The 16,774-nt window shown below is 33.3% G+C and overlaps 3 protein-coding genes across 6 annotated transcripts; 1 reads left to right on the top strand and 2 right to left on the bottom strand.

Moving 5' to 3' along the window:
* Positions 1 to 115: 115 nt before the first annotated feature.
* On the top strand, positions 116 to 8,073 carry LOC105255359 (rab GDP dissociation inhibitor beta). The gene is made up of 5 exons (XM_011264594.3): positions 116 to 592; positions 4,715 to 5,128; positions 5,294 to 5,507; positions 5,582 to 5,764; positions 6,031 to 8,073. Exons 1-5 carry the CDS (start codon positions 432 to 434, stop codon positions 6,385 to 6,387), a joined length of 1,329 nt encoding a protein of 442 aa, XP_011262896.1. The 5' UTR covers positions 116 to 431; the 3' UTR covers positions 6,388 to 8,073.
* Positions 8,074 to 8,141: 68 nt separating this feature from the next.
* LOC105255360 (beta-alanine-activating enzyme) lies at positions 8,142 to 12,258 on the bottom strand. 2 transcript variants are annotated; one of them, XM_011264595.3, is made up of 10 exons: positions 12,174 to 12,258; positions 11,794 to 12,055; positions 11,156 to 11,611; positions 10,690 to 11,066; positions 10,492 to 10,580; positions 9,511 to 10,394; positions 9,285 to 9,433; positions 9,054 to 9,217; positions 8,657 to 8,920; positions 8,142 to 8,573 (listed from the first exon to the last, which is right to left on the bottom strand). In XM_011264595.3, exons 1-10 carry the CDS (start codon positions 12,184 to 12,186, stop codon positions 8,181 to 8,183), a joined length of 3,051 nt encoding a protein of 1,016 aa, XP_011262897.2. In that variant the 5' UTR covers positions 12,187 to 12,258; the 3' UTR covers positions 8,142 to 8,180. The 2 variants fall into 2 exon arrangements, with proteins under 2 accessions (XP_011262897.2, XP_019884384.2); XM_020028825.2 differs by having other exon boundaries at positions 10,231 to 10,394.
* A 494-nt stretch (positions 12,259 to 12,752) lies between these two features.
* On the bottom strand, positions 12,753 to 14,876 carry LOC105255358 (S-phase kinase-associated protein 1). Of its 3 annotated transcripts, none has more exons than XM_011264593.3 (3): positions 14,670 to 14,876; positions 13,357 to 13,635; positions 12,753 to 13,228 (listed from the first exon to the last, which is right to left on the bottom strand). In XM_011264593.3, the coding sequence occupies exons 2-3, from the start codon at positions 13,633 to 13,635 to the stop codon at positions 13,019 to 13,021; spliced, it is 489 nt and encodes a 162-aa protein (XP_011262895.1). In that variant the 5' UTR covers positions 14,670 to 14,876; the 3' UTR covers positions 12,753 to 13,018. The 3 variants fall into 3 exon arrangements, with proteins under 3 accessions (XP_011262895.1, XP_011262893.1, XP_011262894.1); XM_011264592.3 differs by having other exon boundaries at positions 12,754 to 13,228; positions 14,622 to 14,875; XM_011264591.3 differs by lacking the exon at positions 14,670 to 14,876 and having other exon boundaries at positions 13,357 to 13,641.
* Positions 14,877 to 16,774: the final 1,898 nt, after the last annotated feature.

Genomic DNA, 16,774 nt, shown 5'->3' with positions numbered 1-16,774 from the left:
ATAGTGCGCTGCAACTTTAATGCCTGTTCGCAACGCGTCGGCGGGACGCGGCCTAGGGGAAAAGTGACGTCAGCGCCGTCATTGCCACCGCCTGACCGCCACTGTCAGCACCGTCGCCGTCACCGCCGCCGCTGTCGTCGTCGTCGCCGTCGTCGACACCGAGTAGCGAAAGAGAAAGAGCTGGTCTTCCTTCCTTCCATCGCGCCGTATTGTATCTTGTATCGCGTTCGTCTTGTGCCGCGTCGTTCGATATCGCGTACGAATCGCGCACCGCGAATCTTCTCCAATTCCTCGCTCGCAGGAGGATCGCGACGCGCGAGAGACCGACGAGAAGAGGAAGAAACGCGTACGTGTAAGACACATACTCGCACTCGCTCTCCTGCCTTCGATCTCGCTCTTCGAATCCGGCTCCTCTAACCCGGACCACGAACATGAATGAGGAATACGACGCGATCGTGCTCGGCACCGGCCTCAAGGAGTGCATCCTCTCGGGCATGCTCTCCGTCAGCGGGAAACGAGTGTTGCACATCGACCGCAACAAGTATTACGGTGGCGAATCGGCCTCCATCACGCCCCTCGAGGACCTGTTCGGGTAAGTGCTCGATGGTTTGCCCTCCGTTTCCCTTCTCCTTCCCATTCCCGTATCACCTTCCCGCCTCTCCGATGAGAACAGGCGATGCGAAGGATCCAGGGGACACTCGAGGGACACCTATGGGGCGTCGCAAACGTCCACGAGCGTTTTCTTTAAGCATTTATGTCATATCAGTTCCTCCTCCTCTTCCTCTCGCGATACAGGCGGGAAATCGTCGACAGCTGGACGTGATTACGGATATTGATAACACGATACGGAATTTCCTCCCTTTTTACTCCGATTGAAATCTCTCGCCGACCGATTATCTCCGCGAGCAGAGAGAAAAATGACAGCGAGAGGTGAGGAAGAGAGAGAGAGAGAGGGAGAAAAAGAGAGAGAAACGGAAGATATGTTCCGCGGGGAACGCACCGAATCGTCGGAACTGCGTCGTATACGGTGGGGACAAAGGGGCAAGAAGGGGGAAGGGTATCGATTCTGGAGCCCGCATTCCCGCGGCGCGCGCGAATCAACACCGCAAAACACTCTTCTCGTTTCGCGATTGATCGAAGTCGATGTCGAAATGCTCGATGTACAGGTAACATCTCTCTCTCCCTCTCCCTCTCCTGAATTTTATTTTCGTATAAATCGTGCGTCAGAATTATGATTAGAATACAGTATAATTATTCATTTTAAAAACGCTGATTTTAAACACATTTTATCGTCTTGATATTAATCGTTATCATGTTATTTGATTAATAAGTATGTTATTATTAGATGAATAATATTGTAAAAAGTATCTCGAGCATTCTGATGTCACTTAAAAGGTTTTTGTTTGTCTCACATTTTTTCTGTATTTATTTCATAAAATGAAGAGAAAACTGATTACGTTATAAATATTAAATACTCTTAAAAGGAAATAAATAAAAACCAAAACATGATAATTATGATATCAAACGAATATATAGTATATTATATGAAAGTTTTTATATCTTAAAAGTATTCATCCTCAAGCACAGAAATATTGTAAAAAAGAATCGATACATAATCGCGTTATAATAACTGTCATAGATAAAAACGAATCAAAATACATTATGATAAAATATAGAATTTAGGAAAAAAAAGGAAATGGAAGAGACGAAAGCTCGAATTAACAGATTTATTTATATGATGTTAGAATACATTCTAAAGCACAGAAACGGACACTGTATTTCATTCTAAGTATAGCGAGTATCACTGCGAGCACCCGACACTAATTGTGAATTCCGGTCGTTGCTACCGGTCGAAAGTACATAGCGGAAAGTTCGGTATCGTCAGCTTCGCAACGGTTACACTTGAGTATAAAGAGAGAGTGCGAGAGCGGGGACGGGAAGAAGAGACGGTGTCCGCCCTGCGCGCAAAAGAGAGAGAGAGAGCTTACTGGATCGAATGTGGCGAATCGTCATCATCGTGGAATTTTGCCCTACACTAAATCTTGGATTCATCGCGATATTTCATCTACGAAGATTCTATGAAGATATTAAATTTTATTTCAATATATTTTTATATTTTTAATTTTTATACATCGCAGTCCCGTTTCATTTTGGCTCTGTTCTTAGCTATATTTTTTCTTTTATCACTAAAAAGCGCGAGCATATATTTACTTATTTTTCCAATATTATTTCAAATACAAAAGATAGCGAGAATACAAAAGGGAAAACTACATAAGGCTCTTTGCGACCTATATATTTCTTACAATTGTTATATTTAGTTTTATTCGCATATTTTATATTTATTTTTATTTCCTTTTTAAATTTCCATTTTCTTATCTTTCTTTTCCTACACATTTTATTTCTTTTCTTTTTCGAGATTTCTAATTCTTTTTTTTATATTTTATTATTTCTCTTTTCTCTCAAGTAAAATTCTCATACCTTTCGCAAACATAACGACCTCGTTAACCTTATTTTATTATGGAAAAATTCCCAACAAATGATAGCATTATAGTAGCATATTGATATGATTTAATATATTTCAATATATACATAGATCTCTACAAATGTACACATCGATTTGCTACGTCATTATTGGTGCAAGATATTTTTCCGTAATTATCATTATATCTAACTACAACTATCTACTCGATACAATCTACTCTATCTACTCTATCTACTCTATCTACTCGATACAAAATATTAAATTTCCTTCGACATCAGTCACCGAGTTTAATTTAATTTCATAGCAAAAGCTACGCTCGGTATTAAATATTTTAATAGATGATAATTTTACTGCGCGTTTGTGAGAATTTTAAATATAAAATTTAATTTAATTATTAATAAATATTTTTTTCTTCTGTGTTGCGATAAAAATTAAACATATTTTATAGCTATAATTACACGAAATGCATACGCCACATTATCATGCGTAAAAAACAGAGAAGAGAGAGATAACGTTCGTTATATTTTTTTCATCGTGGCATTTCTTCATTCGGTCGTCTCGTGATAATCGTTTAAAAAAATACATTATAAAAAGAGCAAGTGTCAAAAGTTCACGACTACAATCTTCTCTCTCTCTCTCTCTCCCTCTCCCCCTCCCCCTCTCTCTCTCTCTCTTTCTCTCTTTCTCTCTCTATCTATCTATCTCTCTTTCTAAAATCTTTCCTCTTTTCTGTTTCTCTCACCGCGACCGTTTCATTGTATAGTAATTGCATTCTGTTAAAAAGGTGCAATGTTACCTGAAAAACACGGATATCCTGTTGTCAGCATTTGATATATCCGTTACATTCTTTTGTACAGCAACGTGCGCGGGCATAAAAGTCCGAGGAGAAGGAGGAAGAAGACTTTATTCGTGCCAAATGCAGATGGAAAGCGGAACGACGACCGCTTCGAAAAGATTGCACGTAATTATGTGCTTTGCGGAAAAACGCACGTCGCGACACGCGAATCCCGGTAGCTTTTCGTCTCACGATTACAAATGCAAATTTGATGAATCTAGACAAGTGGAAAAAGTAATTAGCTTCAATTTAAAATGTAAATAGACATATTGTATAATACAAATATTTTTTTATACATATTTCTTTTCGCGCGCGTGCAATAATCTTTTTCTTAACATATATAGTATATTGTATTTCTTGATATATACAAAAATTTGCATAATTCTATATGTTTCTTGTATAATATAAATATAAAGTTATTTATATAAAACTAAAATAAATCTAGATAGAGAAGTAATATAAAAAATTGCGTAATTTTGTATAATAAATATGAAATTAATTAAAAAATATGTACATAAAATTAAAACAAATCTAGATACAGAAGTAAAAAAAGCAATGGATTGCATAAAGAGAATAATTGATTATACGAGATATCCTCTACATCATTCGTACCACATACGCACACACACACACACACACACACACACACATAAAATTGCGCAATTGCGTTTATGTTATACCCAATGTACTTCTCTACGGATTCGCACTTGGCGTCATTGATACAGGGAAAGTAATAACGAAGAGCGATCCCCCTTATCTCCAATAAATCATCATCGTGCAGCTAATTCACTCATACCTATCGCGTTATCAATTGCTATCCTTGATGTTCGCGTCACCTTCGCGATATCGCTCAATCATCATTTAGTGACAAGTTGTTCAACTGGTTGAATGCAACGGATGCAAATTTGTGAATAACATTTATGCCGTACCTTATTGCTTCGTACAATAGAGCAGCCTCATGCAAAAATAATTCTTATTCTGAACGAAGATAAAGTCTACGGAAACGGAAGCGTTCGATATAAACGTTTAATTACGATTGATAAGATTGATAAAAATCGACTAATTAGTGCCTTGATCAAGATCCTTTTATTATTAATTTTTATTATTAATTTTTGTCATTTAATTTTTTTTGTAACAAATTCACATAAGTTAATTAACAGATAAACGAGGCTTTTAAAAGGCTAATTATCGCGTAAAAGGCAATTAAATTTAATTAAATTTTATTTTTCTCTACCAAACTTTATTGTACGTTATGTTATTGAAAATATTATAATATACTCAACAGATAAATTTATAACATAAATAAAAATTAATTAATTAATTTAAATATCGTTTGACCGCGTTTTGTATTATTGCGTTTTTATATTATTACTCATAATGATGTTTATATTGTTTAGAAAATTCAAGGCCCCGTCGCCGGATGAGAGTTATGGTCGCGGCCGGGACTGGAATGTCGATTTGATTCCTAAGTTTCTAATGGCAAATGGTCTTCTCGTCAAGCTACTCATTCACACGGGTGTGACGCGTTATCTGGAATTCAAATCGGTGGAGGGCTCATATGTGTACAAATCGGGCAAGATCTCCAAAGTACCGATTGATCAGCAGGAAGCTCTGTCCAGTGACCTGATGGGTCTATTCGAGAAGCGGCGATTCCGCAGCTTCCTCATGTGGGTGCAGAATATGCAGGAGGATGATCCGAAAACGTGGGACGGCTTCGATCCCTTCAACAACAATATGAGCGCGCTCTACAACAAATTCAGCCTCGACAAAAACACGCAGGACTTTACTGGACATGCGTTAGCGTTGTATAGGTAATAGTTAATCGAGACTCACTTGAGAGAGAATAAGTTGTGAGATTGAAAAAACCCATGAAACAAACGCATTCCTTTCCATTGTCTTTCGAGAATGCTTTATAAGAATATAAATCCAAATCTATAAAATATATATCTATCAAAAAATATTTATTTTCTAATCAGGGATGATGACTATATAAGCCAAATCGCGATACTCACCATCAGGAGGATCAAATTATACAGTGACAGTCTAGCACGATACGGGAAATCGCCGTATCTCTATCCGATGTATGGTCTAGGCGAACTTCCTCAGGGATTCGCACGACTTAGCGCCATTTATGGCGGTACATACATGTTGGACAAGCCGATCGATGAAATCGTCATAAAGGATGGCAAGGTGAGTATTTTCTTATATTTGCCACATCACCGTGACTAAACTTAATCGCTAAAGTTGGTCATTATCTTTTCCAGGTGGTTGGCGTCCGTTCCGGCGATGAGACAGCTCAATGTAAACAAGTTTTTTGTGATCCTACGTACGTACCCGACCGTGTGAAGAAGGTCGGTCAGGTGATAAGATGTATATGTCTCATGGATCATCCGATTCCGAGCACGTCCGATGCGCTATCTACGCAAATCATCATTCCTCAGAAGCAGGTAATTGAACATTATACTTTCCCTGCTTTAAGTTTTCAAGAATTATAATTATATTCTGACATAGTCGTTTTCTTCATTTCAAAGAGTTCTATAATAATCTATTTTAAATTTATAAAATATTGTTATAGAACTTTTTAAAATAAAGGAAAAGATTAATTAAAATACTTTGCAAATCATTTATTCATATAGATATGATTTTTGTTATTGTAATATTTGTATAAGAATTTCCTATTTGTCTTATATATTCAAACGCTTTTTTTTCACAGGTCGGTCGTAATTCCGATATTTACGTGTCTCTTGTGTCGCATACTCATCAAGTAGCAGCGAAGGGCTGGTTTATCGCTATGGTCTCGACCACGGTGGAGACGAAGAATCCAGAGGTTGAGATCAAACCCGGTTTGGATTTGCTCGGTCCAATTAAACAGAAGTTTATTAGCATTTCCGACTACATGGTGCCGGTGGACGATGGTCTCAACAGTCAGATATTCATATCTACCAGCTATGATGCGACCACACATTTCGAGACGACCTGTTTAGATGTGCTCGATATATTTAAGCGTGCTACCGGTGAGGAATTCGACTTCAACAAGGTCAAGCACGAGCTCGGCGATGAAGATCAGTAACCGTAATTATGGAATGCGCGCGTGCATTTTACACCATATTACATCATGGAAAAATCGAAGCGTTCAGTGAATTCGTGTATTCGAGTAAACAAGAAATCATTACTCGATGGTTGCCGATTGCGTCGGCATGCGACAGTGTCTCAAGGCAGATATCACAAAACAGATGTCACGTTTGCGAGCAGACCTGTGCCTAATTATGTAGGTTCTCTTTGATAGAGGATGAAAAACGAAGGTAAAGTTGGCTAAATTCTTTCTCTTTCTCTTTGTCTATTCTACTTCGTCCTAATCTCATCCCCTGCTATTCCACGAGCTCTTCAAGAAAATCCTGTTCGAAAGCGACACGAATTCTCTATTACATTTACATGGAAGAACTCTCGGACTATATTTCTACGACTTCAATAAAAAATACCGGATTATAAACTTAGATCTCCTCTTGTAAATTTATATTTTACATAAAATTTGAATCCGATCTGCCAATAAACGTTCGAACAGAAGATAATAAAAAAAAGACAAAGATGATCTCGAGACGTCCGTGTCACTGCGTGTATACAATATATATGTACCATATTTTAATGTATTGAAATATAGATAAAAGATCCATCGGCAGATTACACTGTACAAAAAGGAATTTAGGTACATCACATAAGAAATATAATATGCCGTTAAGTTGATAATTGATTAACGATAACAAACAATATAAGTACCATATCTGTCTAGATTAGAATTCCTATAGATATAGAAAATTTCGGAAATTGTGTGAATCTGGGAAAGTTTATGTTGTCTGAATGTTAATTATCTATAGGTTGTCTAAGTTGCATTTATTAAACAAAGTGATTGAGCAATGATTTAGTTTTACGAATCGCGGACATGGGTGTTCTATCGATGACTCTATTGCTTGTCGATTGTCTAGTAAAATTAGAAATAATATGCAGTTATAATGCATTATATTTCAATATTTATATATATAATTATATTTCATCTTCTATATTTGTTTATTCTATTGAAGAGATATTCATTTAAGAAACAAATCGATTAGGTATCTTCAACGTGCATTCGAAAAACAAAATTAGGGATAGGAAAGTCGCATATTCGTATACACTTGAGACAAAATCGATAGAAAATGGAAAAAAAGATCGATATCGAAACGTTGGAATGAAGAGGAGGATATCCAAACTCTCCGGAGCGGCCAAGCATTTCACATTATATATAGATATTATTATAGATCTATATAGTATATATTATAAAAAAAGATATGTATACATATATATAAATATGAGAAAGTGGAGTCGTTGAAATATTGTTGTTTCGTGTGAGCTTGAGATCCGGATTATTTCTTTTGCATAATAAAAAAAATATGGGAGTATCTAGTAATATTATTATCATGTCGTTACCTGATAAAAAGAATGCAAATACTCGCATATGTTTATCGAATAAATAAATGGCGAATTAATGGTGGAGGAGAAAGAAGAAAAGGATCGACTGTTTTCCTAGATTCACCCTTTTGCTTGCACTCTCGCATGGGTTACTATAATGATACACGCAATTTCGCACGAAAATCTAATGGAAAGAATGGAGAGCTATACTCATATAACGAACATTTATCTTGACCGCAGCAGATATCTTTCACAATTATCCATCAACTTGTAACACACGAGAGCAGAATAGAATAAATGATATTGTATTAATCATGTACTTTTTGCAATTTGTCGACCAATCTCGCTAAAAATCGAAGAGTATGAAGAATTTATAATAGTAGTCGCATTTTTATATAAAATTTTAATGTTATTTTTACATCATGTTGCGCACAATTTCAAAATGTAAAGATTATTATCTCGGCATCCTAAGACAACGAGATTGTTGTGAACAACTGGCGAAGAGAACGTCTCGCCAGGAAGTTGCTTGATCGCCAACAATTTACCTTCCGAAAGATCGAATACTTTAAGGATACCATCTGTACATACTACAAACATACGTCCATTTTCGCACCAAGGAGTCGCAAAAATAGGCGAAGGCAATTGTAACGTATATTTTAATTTTGGTTCATTTCTTTCAGTCTTCCTTGGCATTTTCAAACAATACACATGTTTGTTATGGCTAGCCAAAATAACATACTCGTTGTTTGTAGATTCGACATTCCATATCACGGGATACGAAAACACATTGCCGTGTATCATATATCGCCACATCTGTAATAACAAAAATTTTATTATAACAGACGTCGAGAATGATAAATGTCAAACGACAGAGAAAGTGACGGATAGTTGTCTACCTGACAATCAGTTTCGATATCGAAACAACACAATGCTCCAGCCACGGAACAAAATAAGACGTATCCGGTTCGAAGAACAACGGGTGCGACGAAAATTGGATCCTGCAATTTACGTTTCCACGAAATCTGTCCGGAAGATTGCTGCAAGGCTACGCACGAACCATCCAGTGTCCCGAAAAGAACTGAAGTTGATTCTCGATGCAAACAACCGGTAGCACAGATTCCACCTTCGCTCGCTTCAGTTTTCCATATTTGAGTACCATCCTAATATATGTGTATATATATATATATATATATATATATATATATATATATATATATATAAAATATATAATATATTAATAATAGCTTCAAGAGATAGCTTCTAGTAGTGCTGACTTAACATTAAGCTGTTTACCTCGATTGAAAGACAGTATACGTAGTGGTCATAAGAACCTACAAATATTTTGTTCCCTTGTGTACACGTTATCGCCGTACATTTCACCATATCTTGCGTTTGAAATTTCCAAATTACTTCGCCAGTTTTTAAATGGATACAGTATATATACCCATCGTAACAACCTATCAATGATATTGTTAATTAATAGTTCTTAAATTGTATTGTATTAATATCAAGCGATATATTTACCTACAATGCCATGAAATTCCGTCAGGACTAAAACAGAAGCTTCTATCCTATTTGGTAATTGAATCTCGTACGGTTTATTGTTAGTTTTTAGCAAATCAACAGTACATATAATACCGAAGTGTGAGCCGACTGTTGCGTACAATTCTGTCCTAAAAATTAATGAACGCGTGAGAAAAAGAGACGAAATATCTTTTCATAATATTTTCTTTTTCAGAATTATCTTTACTTAGAATAACAGTATACTATTGGTGAGGCATCGACACACTTTTGCAAATTATATGTCGCTAATAATTTAATATTTTCTTCTTGTGAGAGAGCAGTACTTTCTTCTTGCATTAATATATTACTGTAAGTTTTTCCTCTACATTTATACCATTGACAGAAATTTTTTTTATTTAATGATGAAGTATTATTCGACGATGATTGTCTTGTTAAGAATTCTTTTGCATTACATTTCTGGGAAGATTTGTCATCAAAAGAAATGTTGACGCGCCGACTGACATTCTTGCTGCAGCCTTGTTGAATTAAAGTATCTCTAATATAATTGATGCATTCGTTGCACGTAACGTCCTTTAGTAACATACCAATTAATTCAGGAAATTCCGCGTTAAAAACTTCAGCAATAGCGCTTGAGATTTGAAGTGCTGCTATTGACGTACCACCTGACGTTAAAAAACCGGTGCCTTTAGAGTTTATATGATTATTCCACAAGTTTGTAAATATTTCACCTGCATCAGTACGCAAATCGTTAATAATTTCTGTTTCAGATTCTTGACATATTTTTTTTAATGATGTGTGACAAATCTTTCCACTAGTAGTAAAATTAAAATCATTTATTATAATTATTTTATCAGGTTTATAGATCGCTGGTAATATTTTTAAATGCGATATTAAATCTTCTTTCAACTTAGGAAATTCTTCTTTGGGTTCTGTAGTAGATACACACAGGTATAATTTGTGACTTTTTGCGTCCCAAAATGTGGCACAAATTCGTACGAAATTTAATTCCGTCGCGACTTTCTGAAGTTCCTGTAAATTCACTTTATTTCCAAATCTCTTTATGATATTATTTCGTCTTCCTTTATAAAATATTCTACCCTGATCATCTGTCTAAAAAGAAAAAAAACAACATAAATTTAAATTTGTTTTTTTATTGAAAATATTTAATTTGAAGAAAATTAAAATATATTTTGTCAATAAAACTTACTGAGACTATATCGCCAGTATTACGAAAAATTGGTTTAGTTAAATTTTCGTCCATTTCATTTCCAATGATACAAATTCTACTGATACTTCCTATATTGAAAGCAAAGAAAATAATTTATATTAAAATTAAATTACACAAACATCTTTTATATATGTTATTTCATATATAATTGTAATGTTAAAAAATTGAAAAACTGACCGATGTAAAGAGTGCCTTCACCTCTAGTTATCACTTCATTAACTTCATTTCTAATTTGAAATATAATTTCAGATAATGGTTCACCTAAATAAGATTCATCTGTACTGTTGTCTTTGGTGATTTCATTAATACTGGACCAACACGATATTTCGGTTATACCATAGATATTAAATAATCGTGTCATATTCTGCAGATGACTAGCTTTTAAAATTAATTTCATACTAGGAAATGGTTCTCCACCCAAGAGAAGAACTCTTAACTGAGAATCTTTGTCCAAGATTGTTGTCTTCAAACGTTCAGTGGACCATTTGTGAAAAAAAAGCGATGGAGTAATTTGAAGAAGAGTTACATGGCTATGGAATATTTCTTCTAAGAGTCTGAAAAATATTTTTGGTTGTACATATATTGTAAACTTTATATTATTTTTTTTAACATTTTTCAAATTTGTTATATAATAATTATTCACCTGTTAGCTTCACTTTTTAATGATTTTGAGACCATGAACAGAGTTGCAGTGCAAGAAAGACTTAGAAAAATTTCAACAATACTAGGATCAAAGGTAAAATTTGTTAATTGTGCAATTTTATCAGAGTTTGTTACATTAAGGATTCTCCTCAAATCTATAATATTAGGCAATATACAAGAATGAGGTACTTTAACTATTTTTGGGATCCCAGTTGAGCCTGAAGTTGCAATTGCATATGCAAAGTGATACCATTTTCTATTAATATTTTTTTCTTGAACATTTCTTAATTTTGTTAAATATATTGATTGCCCATGAATATCAAATTGATATATGATATCTCTATTAGATGTCACATATTTTGTAAAAATATAGTTTATATGTAAAAAGGTAAGCATCTGTTTATATGTCAACGGATCTTCAGGTATATTGAGAAAAGCATGTCCACTATCAAGAATTCTGCCAAGAAAAAAAGGGATTTGTAGTAAATATTTATATATTATATAAATATAGATAATCATAATCTTATATATTATATATAAAATATTATGATATATAATATATATATATATATATATATATATATATATATAATAGAGTAATGAATTGAATATTTAGTGGAACAATTATATATATCTTACCCAAGCATTAAAGAAGGAACACAATATTCTAAAATATCCAAGTTAATACCAATAAATTCAGGATACTGTATACATTTCAAACAATTTGCAACTACTTCTTTCATCGCTTGCAATTCATTGTAACTTATAGTCTTGACTTCCTTTAAATCGTGATATTCTATAGCAGCTTTATTAAAATGAAGCCAATTACATATATCATGTAAGGCTTGTGGATAATCTGGTTTGTTGTCATTTTGCAATTTTAATTTTTTAGTATCGTTAACTAAAAACATGAAAGATAAATCAAAATATATATTTACATTTGGAAATTCGTGTTGCTTTTTGTAAAACAATTATGACAATTGAATTTAATATTAATTAATATTAATCGATGTACTCACTTGTATAACTCATTGTACATTGTAAAGTATACACATATCCACTGGTATTACATTAAAAGTATATAATGTTCTTTTTAAAATTAAGCGTATTATTGAAATTCACATAAAATTAATTTTTTTTAATAAGTATAAAATGAGACGTTAAATATTTATTCGAGTAAGTCTCGTTGCTTAATGTTTTGATATAAAGGTTAGGAAATGTGGGTTCTCAACTTATAATTTTGCAAGTACATTCATATTTGCGCACCAAAAATATATGTAAGAATAATAAAAATAATTAATTTTATACTATAGAACTGCATTATTAATCAGCAAAATAATCTTATGCATTTGTAATTAATTAATTACTGAATTTAAAGAAAAGTTATTTTTTTTTTAAGGAAAGGATTTGAAGAATGCAAAATACAAGAGAAATTTTTAAAATTTTTCACTTAATATATTGTTAAATTGTGTGTATACAATTTTCTTAAATAAACATTTATATTTTATGCTAAAAATATAAAGCAACTTAACACATAAAAGTGTACTTATATCATTCTATACTGATATCGAAAAATTTTGTATTCTTCTAGAATTTAAAAATTAAAGTATATAGATAGGGTTATATCTCTGACACAGTAATTCATAATTCTATATTTATTTTTAATGGAAAATAAATAATGGATCTAGTGGTAGAATAGGAAGTGGTCACAATTTTAGTATTTTTACCACAATTAGTCGACTATTTTTTTTTTTTAAATCTTACTCTCACTGGAGAAAAATTTATTAAAACAACAGAGTTACTAAATTCTAAAGTTCAGTAATGCAATGATCAATTGTTCAACATTCAGAGATATTTTTCCATTTTATTTCTCTTCACACCATTCGTTCTCCTTGCGCACCTGCTCTTCCTCCGAAGCAGTGAAATCATTCTTGATGTTGAATGTTTTACGTATCTCCTCAGGTGTTTTACCTTTGATCATATTAGCGACGGTTTTGCACGTGACATCTAACAGACCCTTGATATCGAGATAATTAGCTGCCAAAATCAATTCAAAGAGAGTACCTTGATCAACCTGTGAAACACATATTCATGTTTGAATCATTAAAAAAAATTTAACTCTTATCATAATGTGGTTTCGTTAATAATATTATTATTTCTTAATAAGTCTAGACTTGTTTAGATTCACCAAATGATACTTACTTTCAGAAAATCAGCATCCCATGAACTGATATCATCAGTACGCTTCTCTTTGTTCTCATCATCTTCTGGTGGTGGAGGATCATCCTTGTGATATGTAGCCCATTGTATAACCTTCCTGAGGATTGCGGAATTAACATTTGGTAACGGCACAACCTCTTCCTCATCTTCATCCATACCAAGATCCTCTAACATGGTTTTGATGGTGACCGAACATTTTGCGATCTCGACATCAACCTCAAACACCTCGCCATCAGAGCTCTGCAGCTTTATGTTAGGCATCTGCATATATGAAAACATGGGAAGTATGTTACTATATACAAAACTAGGTAATATAAATCATGTTGATTTATATTATTTTATCTTCGATGTTTTTTCATAGCATCCTAAGCATTCTAAGTAAACTTCACATTTCCTTTCATGAAATAGCTAATGACAATTTAAATAATTAAACAAAAAGTGTAATTTCAAGTTGAAGGATAATCTAAATTCTAGATGTATAAGAAAAAAGAAATAATAATCCCCAATTTATAGGATCTGTTTATCTAGATTTAATTGATTCTATTTTATTTTACGAGATATGAAGCACATGCTGAGAACAAAACAAGAGAAAAGAAAAGAAAAAGAAAATAACTATTACTCATAAATAACCGATAAAGGATTTTTCTTATTATACATACAAAGCAATGTATATACACATATTTCGCTCCCTCTCCCTCTCTCTTAATCGAATATAATCTACATAACATAATATAATCATAAAATTCTAACCTAATCTTACGACCAATAAAAGTATTTGATTGTACATAACAGAATGTTTGTAAACTTGAAAAAAATTTACTTCTCATATACATCTCAAAATTTTTCTAAGTGGCAAAAAAGAGGAAAACAAGAAGTTTATGAAAAATTTAATTTCGAGATTTTTCAAAATTGTTCATAGTAATCAAAAGATAGGACTAAAAAACACATGACACATTTTCAGAATATTCCGGAAAGCATTCAATTACTACGCCACAGCAAATAGAATTTTACTTGGTTATAATTGCAATTTAATCTTTTTGGGCGTTTATTTATACACATTGTTGTTCAACTCAATCGTACGTGTACCATGTTAATTTATGTATGCGTGTATGCTATTTTTATTCTTTACGTTATCTCGTTCTATTGTTCATACTACAAATAATCGCACAAAGAGCTTTTTTTCGATATGGACGGACTATTATCGGTCGCCTGGATTATTTCAATTAATTAGAAAATGTGATAATTACCTTTTTAATGGCAAAATAGAAATCGTCGATTCAAGCGTCGCTCTTTACCTTGTAGACTCTCGCTCTTTTCTTTCGACTCTCCACGTTCTTGCTGCTCGCCTTGAACGATCCTCCTGGTCTTACTCTTCGACAACTATTTCCACTCGGTACCTGATTCAAAATGATAGAGCCAGCTACCTACGTGCTATGTGTTGTCCTCCGAATTTTGTCTATTCGTTGAGAACAGGAAGAGAAAGCAAAGGGCGAGGGAGAGGGAAAGTCTTTTGAGAGTTTCGATGCGTCACCTGGAACTTTCAGTTGGAACTTTTTAATCAATTTACTCGACACAGTCGGTAGGATCACTGTTTCGAGGTATATTCGTGCTGCATCAAGATCGATTGAAAATGATGACAGATGGTGCCACAAGGCAGTTTTTTTGTTGCAAAATTCAAGCAGTGCAGCATCGACATGATTATAATGGAAGCTTCATGAAGAGGATTATGTATATGTGCTCAAGAATATAATATAACAAAAGGTACGATTATAAAGTATAATATTCACTGTTTTTTAGTAAAACATTTACTATCATAGAAAATTTTTATATATTTTATTGTATATTAATTTTTATATAAATTTTTCTCTTTTTCCGTTTCTTCTATTATTTCATATTTTATTAAGAAAATCAGTTTTATTATAATATTATGGAATATTTATGTAATGTTCATGAAACGAAGAGACATGTATATATGTGTATAAAATGATTTTTATATCAAAAAGCTAAACTAAATATAAAATGGCTGTTTTGTATGCGTTCGGTATCTCGTAGATAGGCAGCCGTATTTTAGTCGCGTATTCTGTTTTTAAAAGGGCGCTCAACAAGTTCCTCGTGATTTCCGAAGGTTTGCAAAGACAAACTGTTTATCCAGTCAAAAAGACAAATAACACGTATGTTAAAACCAACGCCACATTTGTTGTTTGTTATTGTTATACAGCTTTCAAAGTATTAAACGAGCCGAGTAAGTTAAATTACACTCGTATTTACAATCTCTTTCTTGGGACGATATATCTTATTACGCGATTGATTGTTGACAAAAATTTCACTTCGAAGAAAGCGCAAATAGAATTAAATTAAAACTAAATCAATCACATAAAAGTTATCAAATTAAAGCGCAAGTTTTATTCTTCGGCTTCCCTAAAGAGGATGAATGATTGTAATAAGATTAGAGATGTAAACGGGGATTTATCGTAATCGGAGAATTTTATTAAATGAATTTTTAATTATGTAACATGAATCGTAGGAAACTCGCATTTACCGATGTACGTGGAAATCCAATATTTTTCTCCTCCTTTCAATTTTAATTTTCAACCTAATACTTTTGATACTTTAAGCAGTTAGACCTCTTAGTCAGATACACCTCTTTTAAAATTATTTAACTTATAATTTTGTCAAAATCTCCCTTTTAAAATTTTTAAGTGGGGAACTCTTCGTTTATTACTTATTTAAGATAAATAATAAAGAGAACTCAATTTCTATATAAATTAAATCTATTAAAATTCTTTAGAATTTATAAACATGAGAAAACTGAAATTGAAAATAGGAGTAAATTTTGATTCGCGGATAGTGCGGCGCAGAGATGATCTTACTAGAAATGATATTACTTTAGTAAGGGATCAGTCTGACATATACATAGTAGTTCCTGATCTCATATTCTTAAGAAAGCTCGGAACATATAAATAAAGAAAAATTATTTCAAGCATTTGACAGAAGAAACCAAAATACATAATTATAGTTTACTCTGATAATATTCTCTGATAATATTTATTTTCTACATTCTTCGAAATTGCTTTAATTAAAAATTGTAACATGAACCAATATTATACATTTTTCAAGCAAAACCAATCAAGACCAATTTTTTGTTTCTCGAATAAGTCACTGTCCTTTGTCGCGCTCGCTATCGCATTGTAATAATTTTTTTCAATCCCCCTTCCTTAGTAAGTAGATAATGGAGCCGAGAAAGTATCAAACGTGACAGCGCGATTTTTAGAGGCCATAGAATTACGCACAAACTCGACTCCAGGAATCTATAAAGTTCACGATGGCGGGCGCCAGCACCCACGCGAAAACACACATATACACGCGTGTAGCTAAGTTTGCGAATGCGGATAGATTAACC

The sequence above is a fragment of the Camponotus floridanus genome, unplaced genomic scaffold (assembly GCF_003227725.1).
Source record: "Camponotus floridanus strain SB8 unplaced genomic scaffold, Cflo_v7.5 scaffold103, whole genome shotgun sequence".
Lineage (NCBI taxonomy): Eukaryota > Metazoa > Arthropoda > Insecta > Hymenoptera > Formicidae > Camponotus > Camponotus floridanus.
This window is presented reverse-complemented; position numbering and strand designations above follow the sequence as displayed.

What these genes read in the sequence shown, in the direction of transcription:
- LOC105255359 (XM_011264594.3), top strand. Translation starts at nt 432, where the DNA reads ATGAATGAGGAATACGACGCGATCGTGCTCGGCACCGGCCTCAAGGAG. An exon ending in TCGTCATAAAGGATGGCAAG is followed by an intron (nt 5,508 to 5,581) that starts GTGAGTATTTTC and finishes TATCTTTTCCAG; the next exon opens with GTGGTTGGCGTCCGTTCCGG. An exon ending in TCATCATTCCTCAGAAGCAG is followed by an intron (nt 5,765 to 6,030) that starts GTAATTGAACAT and finishes TTTTTTTCACAG; the next exon opens with GTCGGTCGTAATTCCGATAT.
- LOC105255360 (XM_011264595.3), bottom strand. An exon ending in TATACTGTCTTTCAATCGAG is followed by an intron (nt 8,921 to 9,053) that starts GTAAACAGCTTA and finishes CACATATATTAG; the next exon opens with GATGGTACTCAAATATGGAA. An exon ending in ATATCGAAACTGATTGTCAG is followed by an intron (nt 8,574 to 8,656) that starts GTAGACAACTAT and finishes TTGTTATTACAG; the next exon opens with ATGTGGCGATATATGATACA.
- LOC105255358 (XM_011264591.3), bottom strand. Translation starts at nt 13,641, where the DNA reads ATGCAGATGCCTAACATAAAGCTGCAGAGCTCTGATGGCGAGGTGTTT. An exon ending in GGGATGCTGATTTTCTGAAA is followed by an intron (nt 13,229 to 13,356) that starts GTAAGTATCATT and finishes TGTGTTTCACAG; the next exon opens with GTTGATCAAGGTACTCTCTT.